This window comes from Parasteatoda tepidariorum, chromosome 2, assembly GCF_043381705.1.
Source record: "Parasteatoda tepidariorum isolate YZ-2023 chromosome 2, CAS_Ptep_4.0, whole genome shotgun sequence".
Classification (NCBI taxonomy): domain Eukaryota; kingdom Metazoa; phylum Arthropoda; class Arachnida; order Araneae; family Theridiidae; genus Parasteatoda; species Parasteatoda tepidariorum.
This window is the reverse complement of record NC_092205.1, coordinates 16,856,269-16,876,996: the sequence shown is the minus strand read 5'-3', so window position 1 is coordinate 16,876,996 and position 20,728 is coordinate 16,856,269. Positions and strand designations below refer to the sequence as shown.

The 20,728-nt window shown below is 30.0% G+C and overlaps 2 protein-coding genes across 3 annotated transcripts in view; both read right to left on the bottom strand.

Moving 5' to 3' along the window:
- LOC107441796 (uncharacterized) overlaps positions 1-13,462 on the bottom strand; it is a 26,820-nt gene extending 13,358 nt beyond the window's left edge. The window contains exons 1-3 of one of the 2 annotated variants that reach the window (XM_071177212.1): positions 13,347-13,462; positions 4,048-4,198; positions 311-484 (exon numbers count right to left, since the gene is read on the bottom strand). In XM_071177212.1, coding sequence (XP_071033313.1) covers positions 311-484; positions 4,048-4,198; positions 13,347-13,357 — 336 coding nt within the window. In that variant the 5' untranslated portion in view covers positions 13,358-13,462. Of the gene's footprint in view, positions 1-310; positions 485-4,047; positions 4,199-10,456; positions 10,602-13,346 lie in introns of those variants that run through there. The other variant, XM_043050307.2, reaches the window with a different exon arrangement.
- Positions 13,463-16,804: 3,342 nt separating this feature from the next.
- Positions 16,805-20,728, bottom strand: part of LOC110281933 (uncharacterized) — an 18,819-nt gene continuing 14,895 nt past the window's right edge. Inside the window, exons 5-6 of the mRNA XM_043050305.2 lie at positions 20,409-20,605; positions 16,805-17,526 (exon numbers count right to left, since the gene is read on the bottom strand). Coding sequence (XP_042906239.1) covers positions 17,391-17,526; positions 20,409-20,605 — 333 coding nt within the window. The 3' untranslated portion in view covers positions 16,805-17,390. The remainder of the gene's footprint in view (positions 17,527-20,408; positions 20,606-20,728) is intronic.

Sequence of the window (20,728 nt, the reverse complement as noted above, 5' to 3'; positions counted from 1 at the left end):
CTTTCAAGTCATGTCTTAGCCCCCAAATTCACCTGACCTTAATCCAATAGAGCATTTGTGGTCCTACTTGGAAAACCAAATCCATGCTGCCACGCTACCCCCTCGCAATGTGAGGGAATTTCAGGACCAGTTGGTGAGCGCTTGGTACCAGATACCTCAGACTACCTATCAGCACCTTGTGGCATCAATGATACGGTGGGTGCTAGCAGTTTTAAGGGCTAAATGTGATCCTACATGTTATTAGCAGGGAGGTCATAAGGTAATGGCTCTTCGGTGTATTTATCATAGTTTTGTAGTGGGTATTACTTACTATTTTTAAAGCTGTCTTCATGCTTGTTATCCCTCCCATACTATGCCCAACAATTGTGACTTTCTCAGCTGCTATTTGTTCTATAAAATGTATGAGATCCACTGCATTTAAATCAAAATTGAATTCATCACTCATTTCACTGTCACCATGGTTTCGAGCATCTACTGCATATACCTGTAAATTACAACACACTATCAATTCATTTCACAAACTAAAACCATAAAATTGTTTCAATATTAATTTTTATCCTCTTTAATTTGGATTCCGCTCTAGGCAAGCGAAATAAGAAATGGAAAATTTTAAAAAGCGAAGATTCCGATCTAAAGCATTTCACTGAGAGATTCAAGACAATGATCAACAAAATAACAAGTAAATGGTAGGTGGTTCTACAAAATTACTTATTTTTCGTATTTTATGGATATTTCATTAAGTATACTGCACTTTTAAAAAGGAGAGAAGGAACTATTAGTATTGTTTCATTGTTATTAGAGAACAAAGAATTATAACTAGGATTCCCATTAAAATTATACCATGCTTAGAAGTAACAGGTATCTTTTTTAAAAGAATATACAGTTAACAGTGAGCAAAAAAAAATAACTATCCAGAATAACTTTTGATCTGGTGATCGGATCTTCACGTTCTAGAATTCAATCTTAATCGTTCGAGGGTGAGTCTTAAAATATACTAATTAGAGCAGAAGATATGTTAAGTTACAAAATTAGACAATCAATTTAGCCTCTATCTGGAATATATTATCCAAGGACCCTTTAATGTTAATTTTATTTTTAGCGTGTATCACCATATCTTAAGAACTTTTTAAGTGAATTTAAATTTTTTGCAAGGAATTATAAAATTTGTTTATCCAAAGGTAATTGCATGAAAAATATTACATTTAGTAAATATTTATTACTATTATTATTTGATTTGAAAATAGTCAAAGAAATTTTGAATTGTAAGATATACAACTAATTTAATTTAAAAGTCTTACTTGTAAAATGCAATTATATGGCACGATGAGCGAAATCGGTTCCTGAGAAGTTGAATTTTAAGAAAGTCGTATAATTAAAATTTGATTTCTCAAAAACTATTCGCTGATTTCGCTCAAATTTAGCATTTTGCCATGTGAAATTACGTACTTCAAAATGATGTATACCTTACAATTGTACACCTTACAATTAAATTTTTTTTAACTACTATTAAATAAAACAATCAAAAATAATAAATATTTACTAAAATAAATTTTTTGAATGGAATTATGTTTGGACAAATTTATTTTATAAGTGTGTGCAAAAATCTCTTAATTCGCTTTAAATTCTCGATATATAGCAATGCAACCAGAAGAAAAATTAACAATAAATTTCCCTAACATAAGATCGCCCTAAGATAAGATAAGAAAAAAATATCGTCGCCAAGCTAAGGGGGCCATATTTTTTAGATTGCGGGAAACCTCTATATTTTGTAGGTCTGAAATCCGAATTTGTTGGAGGAAAAAAAGGTTATTCAGACAAAAACATTTTTGTGTGTGATTTCATAACTTAAAATATCGTCTGCGCTAATAAAATTGCATATTTGAGGTCGGCCCCTCGAAAAATGAAATTGAGTCCTAAAACGTGAAGATCAGATCATTCGATCAAAATTTATTCAGAATGGTACAATACAAATGAAAATAGCAAGGCTTTCTCAAAAATAAAATAACGCATATGGATTTAAAAAATTCGATATATTGGATTATGTTAATTATTATGGATTTAAAAAATTCCCTTAAATTTATCTCTGGTAATCAATTTATATTTGCTTATTTCATTTTTTAAATATTCGTATTTTCTTCCGAAGCCATCCAATGTTTAAGAGGTCAATCTTTTTTTCCTTGATATATAATGTAAAATATGCATACATTTAAATATAACTTCTTCCTAGATATAAGTAATTAATGAATAACATGCAAGGGTTAAACTTTCTACTATAAAATAGTATTTACCCTGTAGTAGTTGTTTCTTTCGAACGATAAACATGGTACCCAAGTAGACCAGCCTTTTTTAAGATAGACTTGATTTGCGTTACAGCTTAGTTAACTTTTCACGATTTTTAAATACCGTAAATGTTTAAAGCGGTATACGTATCATTACACTTTAAAAACTTCCACTTTATTTTATGGATATTTTACTACGTCAAGTATGTTCAGTGTTGCAAATGATGTTAGAAGAAGAGCAATGAAAATTAAATGAGAATTTATTTCATTGATTATTATTGATTTATTATTGATGCATAAAGTCAACTATGAAAAATTCATAAATACAGGGTGTTCATTAATAAGGATGAGAGCATCTTATGTAGCAAATTTTCTTAATTATGCTGACAAATTGATGGAAATTTAATTTATCAAGTAAATAGTTTAAGAAATTGCCACCAGATGGTGAACAGTCGTATCGTGGTAAACAATCCCTACAGCTAACCAGATCCCCAAATAATTGTGGTATTTTTTATTATGAAACCTGCGTTGTGAACAGCAGACCCAATTCTGAGTTTACAGCTATCAACGTTCAACTCAATTTTATTAAATTATGATACAATTTTGGACCCAACCAAGGAGACAATGTAATTCCTGGATCGAGCAAAGAGACAAACTAGCCTTCACGAAGAACTTTTCAATGGTACTAATCACGAAATTCTTTTGAACCGCTATGGTTAAAATTTTTGAACCACGAAAACCTTCCATGGTTGACCTAATGGCAAGAGGTTTCTAACCCTTAGTCCTTCTATCTCTAAGGATATTTTGCATCGGCACTGTGGTTTGTGTGAGCCGGATATTCGAATTCGTATTCACCACAAACTATTAGGATGTGAACCTGCTTTACCTCATTGGGAGGCGACCGCTGCGGCTTTCTGGTATTTGGTTGTGACAATGCAAGATTACTAAACAAAAGTGATAGTCCGTCTATTTCAGTTTTTCTACCATTGAAATTTGAATTGTCGCCGTTTTTTTAAAGGTTTAGAAAAGTGGAAATGTGTGATGCAATAATGTTGGTAGTATATTGCAGTTTTTTTCTCAAGTGTATTCTAAACATTGATGTCTTCTAAAAGTAAAATTCCTCCACTCGACACTTCTTGCGTTGATGATGTTTAAATTGTGAAAGTAATTGCAATTTATATCTTACACAAATATATTTTCACTTCTAAGCAGTGGGAAGTTCATGGCCTTCTAGGTATACAAAAGAAATCATCCGGACTTCTACAGAATGATAAAAAAAAATTGCAATGACCTATAAAAAAATAATTATTCAAAAGTGTGCGGCTACCTCAACATGTTTTTAAAAAGTCTTCTATTATTAAAAAGGTAGTATTTTATTTTTATTTCTTTATCCTGAAATCGAAAATAAATTATGTTTGCTGCTCCTGTTTCAGGAACAACGCCGATATGCATACCTTTTCCTCCTTTACGGGACCCTCCAACAACATACGGAGGCAATTTAGAATTAAAGGACTAGGGCTTCATGCTTGTTGCTTTGTAGTCTTACTTGCCAACATACATTAATTCCAAATCCCGTATGCCCTTAATTAGAGCAGGTCGAGTTAAATCCTTCATATATTAATTTCAATGACTGAATATACGATTTCAGATTTCAAAATTATAGCAAACAGTGGTGGACATCATATTGAGCACTTTTTATAAACTTGAAGATTTTCAGCAGAAGACATTATGAGCTCTAAATTTTGTTAACATTTAAAATTAAACATACCCTTCTATGAGTGGCTTCAGCTACTTTTTGTGGAATATCATCCCAGTGTTCTTTACAGCCTCCTAAACCATGCAATAATATTATGGGATTTTTCCTTTCGACATCCTGGCTAGCTTCAAAGACTTTGAAAGCTAATGTAACTGGCTTGCAGCTAGAAAAAGTACGATGTTAATTTTGATACTTATTTTCCTTCAAGTTATATTAATAAAACAGAGTGTTAATATATATGTGTGCACTGTATACAAAACCAGCAATTCTGAACCAAGGATAGAACACTCGCCTACCCGTGATGTGAACCGGGTTCGAATCCAAGCGATTTCTGGTTGAAACGAATTCCGCTCCCTTCTTGCACCGACGACAGTGCTGATGTAAAAGATCCTCAGTAGTAAATAGATCATGGATTAGAATCCCCATGTTATTGGACTAACAGTGGGAGTTTTTGTGTTTTTTTTCTCGATGTAAAGTGAATTCGGGCTAGTTTCATCAAAAAGTCATCCTAGAAGGCAAATTTCTTTCAATACTTGATCCAAAATTCCTCTGGCCGTTAGCCAAAAATAATTATAAAAATAATAGTGTCTTTACTAAACATTTTCGAGAATTATAATTAATTAATTTGGATAATAGTTACTAATTGAAATGACAAAAAAGAGTTTTGTATTAAAATCCAAAAAATGGAGAAAATAAACTTATTCGTGCTTATAAACCATAAAAAGTGGCCATATTGTTATCGACGCTAATGATGTTTAATTAATTTTAGCAGTAGATCAAAATTAAAAGAGAAAATAACTTTCATACTAAAAAGATAAATTTATGGAGGAAAGGTACTTATTCAACTAGGAAAATCATACAAAATGTTGCTTGATTTTAAATAGTATCTAATTTTAAATAAGCATCTCATTTTTAAATATTTTTATTGTTGCTTAACAAAAATCAACGAAAATGATTTTATGACAAAAGAGTATGATATATGAATTATATTTTCTCAAAAATGTACGAAAGATAAAAATACAAAGCAACTTTGCTTGGCCTGTAAAAATATTTTACTTCATCAAAAAACATATGGCATTATAAATGATTATTTACACTTCTTTTCTAAGTCTTTACTGGTAAATCCATACACCCATAAAATTCAACAATACAGTTTGAAAAATATAAATAATAGTGTAAAAATAGATATTTACTTGAAGCAGTATTTAATTATGTAAAAAGTTATATTTTTATTTAGTGTTGTATCCTTGCTACATCGTATTTTGAGTAATTTATATTTATAAAATATGGACGAAGAGGAATTTTTAGTTTCTAAGAAATCATTGATTAGATCAGGGGTGGTCAAACTTTTTTGGTCGAAGGGCAAAAATCGAGAAAAAAAAGTTTGGTGGACCAAGTAAAAAAAAACGATACACAAGTTTTAATTTAAATATTTAATGAGATTAATGAAATTACGATTTCATTTTTCAAAGTTCCTTACTTTGAGGTTCCAAGTGAGATGTATTTATTTTAAGGTACGAGGCCAAATGTTTGTCTGTTAGTCTACTTCTGAAATGATATTCATGAGGTTCATAGTTGTAAAAACTTGTTCACATACATAAGATGAAGCAAACATAGCACTGACTTTCTGGGCATGAAATATTAAATTTGGGAAGCTAGCTTTTGGTAATGATTTGTAAAACTCATACTTTGGCATGTTTGAAGCAACTGCTTCAGATGGCGCCAATCTACGGCTACTCCTTAAAGAGCTTCTGCTTTCAATATTTTACCAATAGAAGCTGCCTGAGTTAACTATTTTCATCAATTTATGTTTTGTAGAACAAAAATAGAGAATATTAAAGGTCATCAGTACTTAGCTAAAAAGGAAATAACAAAAGTAGCTTTAAACAAAGTAGACAGGAAAATGGATGTATATTGTTTATATTCGCCACGAATTGGCAAGTTAAAATTCTATCCCCAGGCCGGATAAAACCTTCTGGCGGACCGTAGTTAGCCCGTGGGCTGTAGTTTGCTCATCCCTTGGTTAGATGGTATGTTTTTTGAACAGCTGTATCAGGAATTTCCTTTTAACTAATTTCTATAAAATATTGTTTTTCTTTTTTTTTAAATAATGTCTTGTGAATTTATGTTCTTTGTATTTGAACGTATCTATTAACAAAAGAGAATAAGAATATTTTTAGAAGATTAAAAGAAATTATTTATATTTTTCAACACATTTATTATAGTTTCAAAAAATAACATAAATGACCTCTCACTTCAAACCATTAACTTACTACTGAAATTAGATGTTAGTTTGGATGCTAATTACTACTTTCCCGCAATGAACTGATCGATAAGACGTGGTTTCCATCGGCAGATCACCGAAGTCAAGCATCCCTGGCTGTGGTCAGTGTGCGGGTGGGTGACCAATAGGATCAGTCTGTGCAGGTACCGAGGGTGTGTGGTATTGGTCATCGTTAAACTATCGTAAAGTTCCCGACTTCACGTACAGGTCGTCTGACTACAGGAGCGGAGGATCAAAATTGTGATAGTATGTCTTCGAATTATCCTCATTGATGCTTTCCAGGCCGTCTCCAATAGCCCATTGTGCAGCTCTAGTGCGACGTAAATGAACTACAACAGCTAATTACTACTACTAACTTAATACTACTAATTACTATTGGATGCTAATTACCACTCCTAACTTACTACTAGGTTGGATGCTAATTCTCATCGAGCACCAATGGCTCACAATAAGATTTATTATTAAATAATTAAACTAATATTTCTTATATATCTAATTTTGCTAAGAGACACAGCGAGAGCTGCGGTGGTTCAGGGGATAAAGCGTTTGTCTGTTTCGTAAGTTACTGTTTTGAGCTCATACGTTTTAATGGATAATTTTCGTTTAAATGGATAATAAAGAAATAATAATTATATTTCATTATTATTTCGACTCTTTCAGAAACCGGCAATGCTAAAAAGTTTTTACATTTATGCACACTATTAGAATTTTATTGAAAAAATATGGCAAAATAACCTACAGGAGATTTTTTACCTCTACGGTTTTGAAACCGTTTACAACTAGTATGCTTAAGAATCCATGAATAAAAAATTATGAGGTTGCTTAACCATTTACAACTAGCATGGTTTCAAAACCGTAAAAAACCAATTTCATCGGTTGTTGTTGTTAATTTACGTCGCACTTGAGCTGCACAATGGGCTATTGGCGACGATCCGAAGACATGCCATCACAATTTTGATCCTCTGCGGAGGGGATGGCACCCTCCGTTCGGTAGCCCGTCGACCTGCGCGCAAAGTCGAGCACTTTTCGGTAGCGCAGTTTAACGAGGACCAATACCGCACACCCTCGGTCCCTACGCAGACTGATCCAAGTGGTCACCCACCCGCACACTGACCGTAGCCAGTGATGCTTGACTTCGGACAAATTTCATCGGACATTGGAGATAGTTTAGCATCCTTATGGTGCTGCAATCTATGTGTGAATGAGAGTATAGTATACTAAAAGCCAAGGATCAGAAAACTGCTTGACACTCTTCATGGGGAAAAGAATGGAAGAAATATTGCTGTGTCAAGGCTAGGATTCGAACCCCCGTTCTGTCGGCTATGAGATTTAAAAATTAGCTCTCTCGGCTATAATATGTATTTATTTGCTTGGAAATAAGTGCCTTCATTATGTGGGTCTAGTTGGTGCGATAAAATTCTGGTTGTTTAACAGTATTAGGTGAAAGGAGTTAAGAAACGGTTTTTCTTGCAATTAACAGTTTGAATATAATCTAATTTATGGTTATTTGACTGTTTTTCTATAATATGGTAAAAAAAAGCGAGTAAATAAATTGTTATTTAACCATTTTTTCAAGTAATTTTGAACAGTGTAAGGGATAATTATCAAAACACAAAATACAATTCGAACTCTTATTTACAGCTAATAATATCTTAGACACATTTCTAGAATTAGATAATATTTGACTATCATTATCCGTTAATGACTTACCCCGTGACAATAAAAATTAATCTGTTTCTTTACCCAAGGTTACGGGATCAAGATCAAACCAACTTCCTGATTGTCTAACACTTTAAGGAGACGCGGTTTCTTTGCTTAATGTTCGAAGATTCCATTAATTGCTTTCCTCAAAATCAGACACTTCTCTTAATTTTAAATAATAATCAAAGCTAGTTGTCATATGCTATTTTCTTCACTCTATCATTAGCATTCGGCTCATTATCCCCTATATAAGAAATTACATTTGATGCTCCCCAACCTAGTAAATTTAAAAGAATTTCAGCTTTAAATTTATCAGGAAAATTTTTTTCTTTCAAGAAAGATCATTCTAAAGAGGCAAAAAAAAAAAAAAAAACTTTCCCCCCCCCCAANAAGGAACTCGAATATCTTTATACTTTTTACTATCCTCAATATCTTTATACTTTTTACAAGCGAATTCACGGAATCATATTTCTCAATTTTATTTTCAGAATTGTCATCGCACTTTCATGCGGGACATAATTCTTGCTCTGCTTTCACTCTCTCTCATTTAATTTGTTCGCATTGTTTCTCTATTTGCTGATTTTTCTCGATTGTCTCTAATTCTATTTTTCGGTTCTCAATTATCCTCTCTATAAAATTAGATACAAACTTTGGTCCTTTTTTGAATTTCACAGTATTTTATGATACTTTCTAGTTTTGTAATTGGCATTTTATCAGTTATTACATCCTCAAACTCTGTAGCAGCAAGCTACAAATCAGCTTTTCTTGCGTTTTTAAGCATTTTGAAAACAAAGCACAATTACACAACTCTTATTACAAATAACTCCTTAATTCATGAAAGATGTTACAAATAACTCTTATTTCATAATGAAAACTAATAACTCAGGTTATTTAATGGGAGTAAATGACAAAAAAAAAATTCCTTCTTCACAAGTGGTTACTGAATTCCTTTTTGCTTTTAGATGACACACGCATATGATTGAATCCACGTCTCTGAATATCTCTCTGTAGAACACCAAAGTCAAGCATCATGGTTGCGGTCAGTGAGCTGGTGGGAGACCACTTTGATCAGCCGGCGTAGGGACTGAGGGTGCGCGGTATCAGTACTCGTTAAATGGTTCTACCGTAAAGTGCTCGACTTCGAGTGCAGGTCGTCGGGTTACCAAAGCAGATGATCGAAATTACGATGGCATGTCTTTGGATCATCCTCAGGGATGTTTCCCAAACCGTCGCCAATAGCCCATTGCGCATCACTACTGCGATGTAAATAAAGTACTTACGTACCTACCTGAATATCTGTCGCCGTCGTCACATTTTCTCAATGTGCACTTAACACTTACAATACTCGCCACATGAGGGCGTCACTGAATAAGCGCTTACGGTTTGGTACAGACATGAGCCGATTACTACATAGTACATCACTGAATGTGGTTTAAATAAAAATAAAAAATTATCACAGTAAATTTTTTCGTTGTCCAATATTTGAATTGTTCAAATTAAAAAACTAACTTGAAAACCGCTTAATTTTCTAAAATTTTATAAAAAAACATGATTTTAAGTTTAATTATTATATAAAATTTAGGTACTTAACCTCATTTTATAAAACGTGTTACTTTAGTTTATAGCTTCGTTTTTGATATAATTAGAGATACTTTGGAAATAATAATATTATAAGATGTAATCCTCTTTACTAGGTGCTTGAATAAAATTAACTAGAAAAATCACTGGTAAGAAATGTGAAATAAGGCAAAATGTGAAATAAAAATGTCTACTATATAATAATATAACAATGTCATGTCTACCATATGAATATATCAAGAACTTAGAAATGTGGGTTTACTTTTGAGAATATATATATATTTATATATATATATATATATTAAAGAATTTAATCTAAAAACAATTGGGGGAAAACCAATAATATTTTTTGTAACAATAAAGATTTCCTTTGAAAATGAAGAATTTCCTTAAAAAATGAATACTATTTTTAAAGATAAGAACTTCTTTTAAAAAGCAAAAAAAAATTTTTTTTAAATTGTAAATAATGTTTTTAAAACATATACATTGTTTCAAAAAACAAATAATGTTTTTAAAAAAATAAATAAGGTTTTAAAAAACAAATAATGTTTTTAAAATGAATAATATTTTTAAAGATACGAATTTCTGTAAAGAAAATATTATTATAAATAAGAATTTCTTTTTTAAAAGAAAATTTTTCTTAGAATTAAATAATGTTTTCAAAAAGAAATAAATTTTTTTTAAATGCATTTCTTTTAAAAAATAATGTTCTTAAAAATAAGAATAAGAAGAAGAGGAAGAAAATAAATAAGAAAATAATAAAAAATACGAAGTTATTAAAAACTGGAATTTCCTTTAAAAATAACTAATGCTATATGCATTTGAAACTATTACTGAGAAAGAAAGCGATGATTTTACCTTGCCATAGTGTAAAGCAACTTAGAAGCACAATTTCTGTTGATATTTCTTGTAATTTTTAGTTAAACAAATATCGTTTCTTTAACTACCCCTTTGTTTACAACTACTGGGGAAACTAAAGTCGGAAAGTCATTTAATAGTTACATCTACCCAATGCTCTATTCATTATTTACGTATTAAGTTCTTAATGTGATGAAGAAGCCTTGATTGTGCATAAATCTCAGCATAATTGAAAATTAATATCTCATTTTATTTTAGTAATAAAAACAAATTTTCCTACTGCTTCATTTTTTGAACGAAGCACAGTGGGCTAGCATCCAAGGTTTCGTGGACAAAATTAGTATTTCAATAAAATTTGTTTCAAAGTTTGGGGGCTTTTATTTAGGGGTTCTATGCGCTGGTAAATTGAATTCATAGTTGAAATTTTGAAATACACTAAAAATACCTGGAAAACAAAATGGCGGTTGAAATATGGCGAGCAAAAATAAAAAAATAATATAATACGTTTAAATAATTAAACATAGCAATGAAAATATAATAATTTTCGTAATTCTATATTTAAAATGAAAAGCAAATTATATTTCCGAAGTAATATTACAAGATAACAAGAATTAATTACAAAATAACGCGAAAACATGGAAAAAAAAACATAATTTTTGTTTTTCGGTATATTTAGTTCACCTTTAAAATACGGGCAAAGTGGGGCAAGTTTTTTCGAAAGAAGAAACATCAAAGAAGATAACAAAAAAAAATTTAGCTACTTACCTCGTGAAACTTTTTGGAACTAAGTTTCGAAAGTCATTCAAACATAGTAAAATATCAAATGATAAGATATAAACTATAAGTTTGTCAAGTGTATTAACCAATCCAACAAACTGAAAAATTGTACTATAATTTCAGACTAATTACTCTGTTAAAAATGTAACAGTAAGGTGAAATTCATATATATATTTCTGAAATAAAAATTTAAAAGTTACGCTTGAAAATAAATTTTAACACATTTTTCATTACATTGTACTCTTTTATTGTCTCTTCATTGTCGGTTCAAAAAGTAAATTATAATGTTTGGAATGATTATGAATACTTAATTTGGGCTATATTAAAACTGTCTACACATCATAGTTTAGTTGAAAATTTAATTTTTGACTTTTGGTCAAAGATCATGGTCTTCTGGCCCACAGTGCGAAGGCAAAAGCAGTAAAAAGTATACATACATTGAGTGGACAAAATGATGGAATTCTTGCAAATTTTTCCAAATTTTTTTTAAAAACTTTAGAAGTGTTTAAGTCATGCAATTTCTCATATATATCAATAAAATTTTAGAGGTTTGAGGGATCGACAATGAATTACAAACGAAAAAAAAAATTTTTTGAACACCTTATGCCAAAAAATGCAAAATTGTAACTCATATTAAAAAAGTTGATTATCATATGAAGTAACTGCACAAAATTTCGTGAACCTAGCTAAAATATTCATAGAGATATAGACATTTTTATAAGAAAAACTCTCATTTTTTGGACTGAGTTTTGGGATATTCAATGAAACTAAACAAAATTTTAATTAATTTTACTTAATAATAAAATATAATTTTAATATTTGAAAAAAATTTGTCAAAAATTGCTCAAGATAGTATTTAAAGTAGAATTTAAGGTGAAGTAAAATTTTTTTCATAATTTTGTTTAGAATTGTATTTGGTAACTTATGAAAGAAGTTCGATTTGAATTTCTTGAAAATGTAAAATGTTTCTAGCAATTTTTAAGCAACTTTTGTACTTTTTTATTGGAAGATCTAAATGATTAGGGGTTTCCCACAAATTTCATTTTGTATCCTGAAACAAAACTTCATATCAAATGATAATACCCTAAAATGGTGCAGACAACAAAATGTGATGGTAAAAGGAAACAAAATATGTGAAATAAAATATAATTTAAAAGAGTGCGACTCTACATAATGCGATGTCACTTTTAATAAGGCTTGTTTAATAGCACGAAATAAATTTGTGGAAAACCCATACCATTCAAAGCTTTCTTCTTAAATTAACAAAACCTACTTGAAAATTGTTAGAAACTTTTCAAATTTTCTAGATATTCAAATCAGACTTTTTTCATAAGTTATCATATAACGATTCAAAACAAAATTTTCTACGCATGCGCAGTATGAAAATACTACTTTTACTACTCATATCTTGCTCAACTAATTTTTAAAGCGATATTTTTATTAAAATTTAAAAAATAATCTAAAATTTTGTTTAATTTTATTGAATATTTCTGCAGTTATATGCAGTAAGAAAGCAAAAAAATCATAGCAAATCGCAGAAAAAAATCATAGCGAAAAATGTTAAAATCCGAAAAAAAAAGGTTATTTTTAAAAATTGTTAAGTTCATTTTTTACAAAATATTGAATTTCTCGTCTTTAACAAAAGCATATTCGGTCATAGTCCAAAATGGTATCAAAAGTTTAATAAAGCACTTCATAAGTTTATAACACTTCACTATATCAAAGTATGTAATACAGTAATTTTTTTTAATCAGTTTGTCACTTTAAGCAAAAGCATTTGCTTGTAACGTTTTATATAGAGAGAGACATTTCGTAGAGTAAGCTTACTATTACATGTTTTAGCTAACACTTTTGCATGTACATTGGCAGATATATTGGTATCAGCATTTTGTAACTGTTATATTTAGCTAGAATTCATAATCTGTTTAATGTTTCGGTTGATCTATGAAATTATTTCAAGTAAAATGACAATGAAATAGAAATAACATTTCGTAAAAGAAAATATATTTCTAATATATTTAACAAATTAGGAAAAGAAACATTTATAAAACATTGCATTGGTATTCAAATCAAAATAAAATAACTAAATTCTTTAATAAAGAAATATGCTTGCCTAATAACCATTTTCAACGTTTATAACAACTTTTTCAAGTTTTCATTTCAAAGTAAACCATAATCCGGCATATTTTATTCATTTTTAGCTTATGTGTGTACACCAAAAACAATTTCATAACTAGATTAAATATAGCACAAGGACAGCAAATTATCCTAATTTGAGATGATTAATGATAATGAGAAGACAAATCTTCATTCTTCTAATTAGATATTTTCAAAACAGTCTTTTACAGGTTATATAACCTTCACAATTATCGTAATAAACTTTATTTATAGAGTCGTTATTCCGCCAAAAGAATGTAAATTATTTAGGGTTCCGCAGCGGAAAAAATTGGGAACCACTGAGTTTAACAATTCTTCTTTCAACGCAACTATCTCAGGGCAAGTTCGGACCTGCCTGTTGATTGTTTACTGGAATTCAAGATGCTAGTTAAAATTTCAACTTCTTGAAAAAGATGGGCTTTTCGTACATCTTCATTATAATTATTAATTTGAGATTCAAGTAATTTACTTTTAAACGATACCGGTAGAATATTTAAAAAGTTTTTTAATTTTGTATCATTAAAGCATTGTCATCAACAATATTAGGGCAAGCTTTCTGAGCTAAATTTTTCAATCGATGTGACAAATCTAAAATAGTCTCAAAAGGCAAAATTTTTGAATTGTTTACATTTACTAAAGAAATTTCGTGATTATTCTTTTAAAACATTCTCTGAAATTCTTACAAACATCTACGATGATATTAGATTTAAAAAGAAAAACTTTCCAATTCTATGAAATTTTTTAAGGCAAGTGCAAAAACATGTTTAAATTTTTGAAATTAGTTTATTATAAATTTAGAATACCCGTAATCATAGCTTTTGAAAAATAATTTACTTTTGTTTGTACTCCAATTAATTACGAAGTTATAGCAATTTTTGTGTAAGGTAATAACAGTGGATGAGGGTAATAATTTAAAGTCCTTGGATGCATTTATCTCAAAATCAGATTTGTACCACATTTTTCATCACCTTAAGCACGATATCTCATATTGCTTTCGAAATAATTGTCTACATTTCTTCATGAGTGCTTATGATTTTTGCACGCATGTTTTGAACTACTAAGAGAAAAATGCAGAATTTCATTTTTTATGCAAGCTTTTTCGCAAAGATTAGTGCTGAAATTTCTTAAACTTTGCTTAACTATATTGATCTCTAACTAAGTAGTACACGTACCAGCTTTTAAGATAATAGTTCAAAGCATAAATTTTAAATAAAATCCTCGAAGGATTTTTTGTTTTAGGGTGTAGAAATATTTTTACAGTGTTTACCGTATATGCAAAAAATGGCTTATTTTTCACCTAAAAATGGCCCTTTATCATAAAATTTATAATAATGCATTTTTTTTGGCTTTTTTACACATAGTAAGACAAACTTGTTTTTAAAAAAATTACATTAATATTTAAAGAGAGTACCTGAGAATCGTGAAGTTTACTCATTAACTTACTTAACTATACATACATTCTTTGGCCTGAAATGCTGCGTGTAGACAGCTTCGAGCTAAAGATGTCACTGTTATACTTTTTTTCTTAAATTTGTTAATTGTCAAGTTAATTATGGTCCTTTTTCTCCTTTTGCATCACAAATTACTACAAATTATGGGAGCTCACGGCCGTGATTTTGGAAAGTCTAAGCCATCTGGTTGTTCGGAAAGTAATTTTGTTCTTCCGACAGAGGATTTAATTGTATTTTTTCGAACCCAACTTCACACTTAAGCTGCATTATCATTATATGTTTTGTATTATATGTTATTACATTATATTCAATCTTTTAAAACGTAATTTCTTGTTTTTTTAATTTTTTTTAAAACTGCATTTGCAAAAAATAATTTACTCATTCGTTTTCTTCTTTAGAATGGAGTAAAAATAATATAGATTTAATGATGCTCTCAATATCTACCGAGAACGAGTTTTCTTGGAATAATTACTTATCCGTACACATGCAAATAGTATATTCAGGAATATCGTTGAAATTAGTCTGGATTTTTCAAAAGGAAAACAAAACAAAAACATCCCCCATTGAATTGAAGTTATGAAGAATTGCATGAAATATTTAATACTAGTAGGCTGTGCCCCTTGCACGCTAACGCTCGCCAACCCCCAAAAATTGCTACGCAATCTTATATGGTTTGCTTCGCAAACCAAGCTCGCTTCGCTCGCTTCTAACTTATGTACATTGCAAATGCAAAAAATTCTAAGAATTCAAAACAATCATTCAAATCCATATAACAACTTTTTTTTAACAAAAAATTACATCTTTTTAGTAAATACTAAGTCATTAAAATAAATTGGAAATAAATGACATGTAATTCGTTAAACCTATTAGAAATGTGCTATAGTATAAAATCTTAAGATAAAATTTCTAAAACTGATATCTCTTTAAAAAGGTTAAAATTTTGGCTATAATTAAGTCTATTAAAAATTGAAATAAGTGAATTGCAATGGAAAAACCTGCATAAGCAAATAAATTCTAGTAAAGCAAATAAATTCGTGATATAAATCAAAAATCGTCAAATAAACTCGTGAAAAAAAGCGCTTTCAACAAAATACTAAAATAGAGATCTATCGACAAAGACTACTCACTTCTGCCTAGCTTATGCTCTCTCTGGTTATTTCAGTTTCCATTTTTAAAAGCACTATATGTTGCGCTCTCTCAGCTAGATTTGGCATCTGACATTTTTAGCGGCAATCATTAGTCGATTTTCTAGCATTGCCATTCGGGGAGTTGTAATGAGACTTTTTTTTTTGTTGCGGTGTAAGAGAAATATATATATAGAATAATGATTTTCTCTATCAAATCTTTATCTGTGGAACTTTTCAGAGAAAATCTTAAAGATGTTTTACATTTCAAGTCTCTTGTCTTGAACAAGTCATGAACTAACCGCGTTTCAATTCATTTATGTTAGTAGAGTTATGTCGTTTTGGGGCATTGGATATTAGTTATCAAGATTTTGTTTTTTTATCAATAATATATTCAGCCTCATTAGCTACAACCTTTCATTGCCGTATCGAAAATGAATCGTAAAAAATTAATTGGTTTTTAAGACTATAAAATATTTAATGCGCCGAAACGACATTACTTTCTGGTCCCCCTAATATTTATAAACCATTTTATTTGGCAAATCTACACTATTTTCTGTGCATTTCCTCTGAATAAGAATTACTTTAATGTGTCAGCAATTAATTTTATCTACAAAATGACAACGATATCACAAGAAAAATTGTTTTAATCAACTATCACTGCTCAACTATCCTATCTGTTGTAGTTTTAACAAAATACAAGGACAAACTCAATTTTTTTTAAAATAAATTATAATAGTAATAACGATAAATGGTGCTTTGACATGACATGATATTTATATGACATGATTAGGAATTAGATTAAGAATGTGGGGAACTAAGAGAAACAATCTTCTGCATTCCGTAAAAACATTTCTTTATTAGAGTAAGCATATTTTACAGACAATATAGGAAATACCTGTATGTGCATAACGACTGGCGTTTTCAGTAAAATCATAAAATTTAAGGTATGTTATATATTTAAACTACAGGATTGCATATTTTGCGTAAGCATTGTGTTCAATGACGATTATTTAAAAAAGAAACACGAGAAATGCGAATTTCAACAAAAAGTACATTATGTATTTATTTGCTTTTCTTAAGTAACGTAACTGATTTCAGAGCTAAAGAAAATTTTCAGTTATGCCAGATTATTATACCTGTTTATTATTAACTATTAAGAAGTTAAAACAAACAATATAAAATATAAACCAAATTATTGCATGAAGAAATTAATTTTAACTAATATCAATATTGCACAAACGTATTAAGTAAAAAAGCGAAATAATTATACATCATATTTTGGCATTTTATCATTTGGTATTGCATACAATACCTAACCATTGTGAGAAACGTTTCATAGTTTAATACATAGCCAGCTTTTTTTCGGCATTGTATACAATACCAGATTTTTAAATTTTCCGGTAACATATACAATATGTATAATTATTCATTTAAGAATTTCAACAAAGCTTCAAAGAAGGGATGTGGAGCATCCGAATGAACATTGTGAGTAGCACCTTCAATACCAACAAACTGGGCTTCCGGAAAATGTTTCTTAATAATTTCTGCTTCTTCATTCCTAGAAAAAAGAACAGCGAAAAATAAGTAAGTATAAAATCCCCTTGCCATCCGTCTGATCACGTGGAGGTAACTACGGTGAAGGGGTATAACCATTTCAAGTAGGGGTATGGGGTCATTCCTTAGGAAAGGTTATGGATCAGGTCGGCGAGAAAAAGGAAATTTTTTTCTTCGGTCTATTGTATTTGCCTTAAAATGAAGAGAAGCTACCCTCCCTACTTTTATTTCCATAGCAGAAGACGATCTCAGACTTCGTGGTGGGGGGAGTTCTTGCCGTAGGCAAACTATAATAGCACTTGTCTGTGATATTTTAAATTGAACCTGTGATTTTCAGTTGACAGGTTTTTGTGAAAGATAAGCATAGACAGAATGGCAACACTAACGGAATCTTGAACAAACTATGGGTTGCCCTTGGCTCGGTAATACAATATTGTAAGTAGAAATAAAGATTACTTGAACTTTGTTTAAATAAAATGTTTGATACTTGGCAACTAATTTTTGAAAAAAAAAATGGAAGCGATTGTGGTATACTTCTTTTCTCTCTGAAAATTAGTTATCAATATCAAAAATTCTAATAAAATTTCAAATGCTAGTATTATATACTCCATTTAATGACATTGCATTTTCGAACTTAAAACAACTCATTAATGAACAACGAAAATAAATAATGGGTTGTTTTAGATTTGGGAATACAATATAGATAGTTCTATATAATAAAAATTATTCGGACTAGGCGTTTTATTTAAATTTTTAGAATTTGGTAACCAATTTTTTGAAAGAAAAGTGGAATTGTGGTTTAGTTCCGTTCTTTCTAATAATTAGCTATTTCTTTCAAAAGTCTCAAAAAACATGAAATCTTTTTAGTATTTACTTCTGTCAACAAATTTGCCATTTTGTTGATAGGAGAACCCACTAATTGCGTAAGTAATTTGGAAATATATATATATAATTTTATCTTTATTTGGGCGGACCTTTGTACACAAGGAAAACAAAACGTGTGCGTACTTAAATTCCGTTTAAATGAACGTTTGCTGCAGTATGTCAGGAATCAAAAACTCCAATACTTATTTATAATAAAACTCTGTTGGACAAATGATAAGGTGTTAAATTTTTTTCACCAAATATTATTCATAAATTTCTGTCAAATACTGACTTAGACTTCTGGAAGTCGTTTCATACCATTAAAAACAAAAATCAATAAAAAAGGATCTCACTCTGCTGCTCCCAATTTATTAGATAGTTAGAAGTCACTTTTTGTTTTATAAGATTTTAGCTGTCAGTTTTTACTTGCGTTTTTGTTTTTACTCCTGTTAATGTATGTTATTCTCACTTCATCAGTGTAACATATCAATTTGGATTATTTTACTGATTCCTGTTACTTCTATTCATTTTATTTTCCTTTTTTTATGACTATGTACCATGTGACACCGTTACACGTCAGGATTTTAATAAATTTATTAGTGATAGGTCGGAAAGTAATGTTGATTTTTTTAACATTGAATTCAAGCTAATAAGTTCCAATCAAGTTTTTATGTCTAATAAATGATGTAATAACTCTCGTGATCAAAAACCTTTTTGTCAACTAGTTTAACAAGTTTTCAATGACGAATCGATAAAAAAAGCAATTTATATTCTAGACAAATGCATGGAGATGATGATCAGGCTTGAATCAAGTTTTTAATTTTTTACCACATCGAATGTGTTGTATTAATCGAAATAACTAGAAATAAATAGAAATTTAACTCTGCAACATTAAGCTATATTAGAGAGTGGTACCACACCTTTAACCCCAATACATTAAATTTTATCTGTGTTGGTCTTCTTGATCGGTTTGAGTTGGAAAGTTAATAATAAACGATCTACGGGCGCTATACAAGGTATGCCAAATTTTATTTCAGAATTGTAAATCGCTTACAAATGGGTTTAATGCATGGAGCTTGGTTTGCGATTTCACCTTTATTTGCGTTACGATTTGACATTTTAAATGTACATGAACGTTTAATGTTGTCTTAACTTAAAATAGAATGTTCCTTGACATAATCCTTTCGGTCGATGAAGTCCAAATTTGAAGAGATACTATATTACAGTTTTTACTGTATACAGTGAGGTATTATCTCCCCAGATTTGAAGAACAACTCAAAACAATTGTGTAAAGAAACACTTTAGGTAAACACCAAAGTGACTGTTCAGATATACTTTAAAACTGCAACTAAATCTAAACAACAATAAGAGATTATGCTTACATCGAGCTCACGCTCTTTCATCCCATACGTAAATCATTTTCACTTACAAAAACACCAATTTTGGCGTAGTTTCGTTATCGTCTCTAGAATGTTTACAATCGACTAAGAAATGATTTGAATGTAATAAGGATAACACATTTTCATTTTTCAATGTATGTTAATCGTATTAAATAGTTTTATAATATTCAATTTTTTAACACTTGTACTCTGTTAAGTCTAATTCATTAAGCCTAGTTAGATTTGTCTTTACATTATCTTTGTTATGTGTATGTCTGAATTACGAACTAATTTTATTTTAAGAATTAAGGTGCACCCTTAACAAACTATTCTTACTGTATTGTAAATATATCTTTATAGTCTTCTGTCATCGTAAACGTTAGTGGTTTTGAGCACCAAAAATGGTGGCAACTACTTTAAACCAAACGGATTGTAGTGAAACATCCACCAGGAACAGTCCTTGATGCTTGAATGGACTAAGAATTATCTCTTGTATCTCTTTACATTATGTTTGATGTCAAATAGTTGCCACCATTTTTACGATACAATAAACTGCAATTACAATAAATTACAATATGTTCAATAAATACATTAACGAGTTGCAAAATATCTAATGCTTAGAAATTATAGGAACATTACTTACACGTTAAACATTGATTTCTTTCCATAAATAAAGTAAGAAGGACCATCAAACACACCTTCATATTTTGACACTAGAGTATCTTCATTTTCTAAAGATTTCCTCAATACTTTTATATTTGATGAGTAACTAATACTACCATCGGAATTTTGCTTCAGGTATTTGGAATTTTTGTCCTCTGAGTCCCTAACGAGTGATTTCTGAAAGTAATAAAAAATTTCTCACTCTACTTTAAAGCTCTGAAGGGCTGAAAAGTATGTTTTCCTTAATTTTATTAATCTATCTAGGAGGGTCCTTCCCCACCTCTCTTTTATATATATATA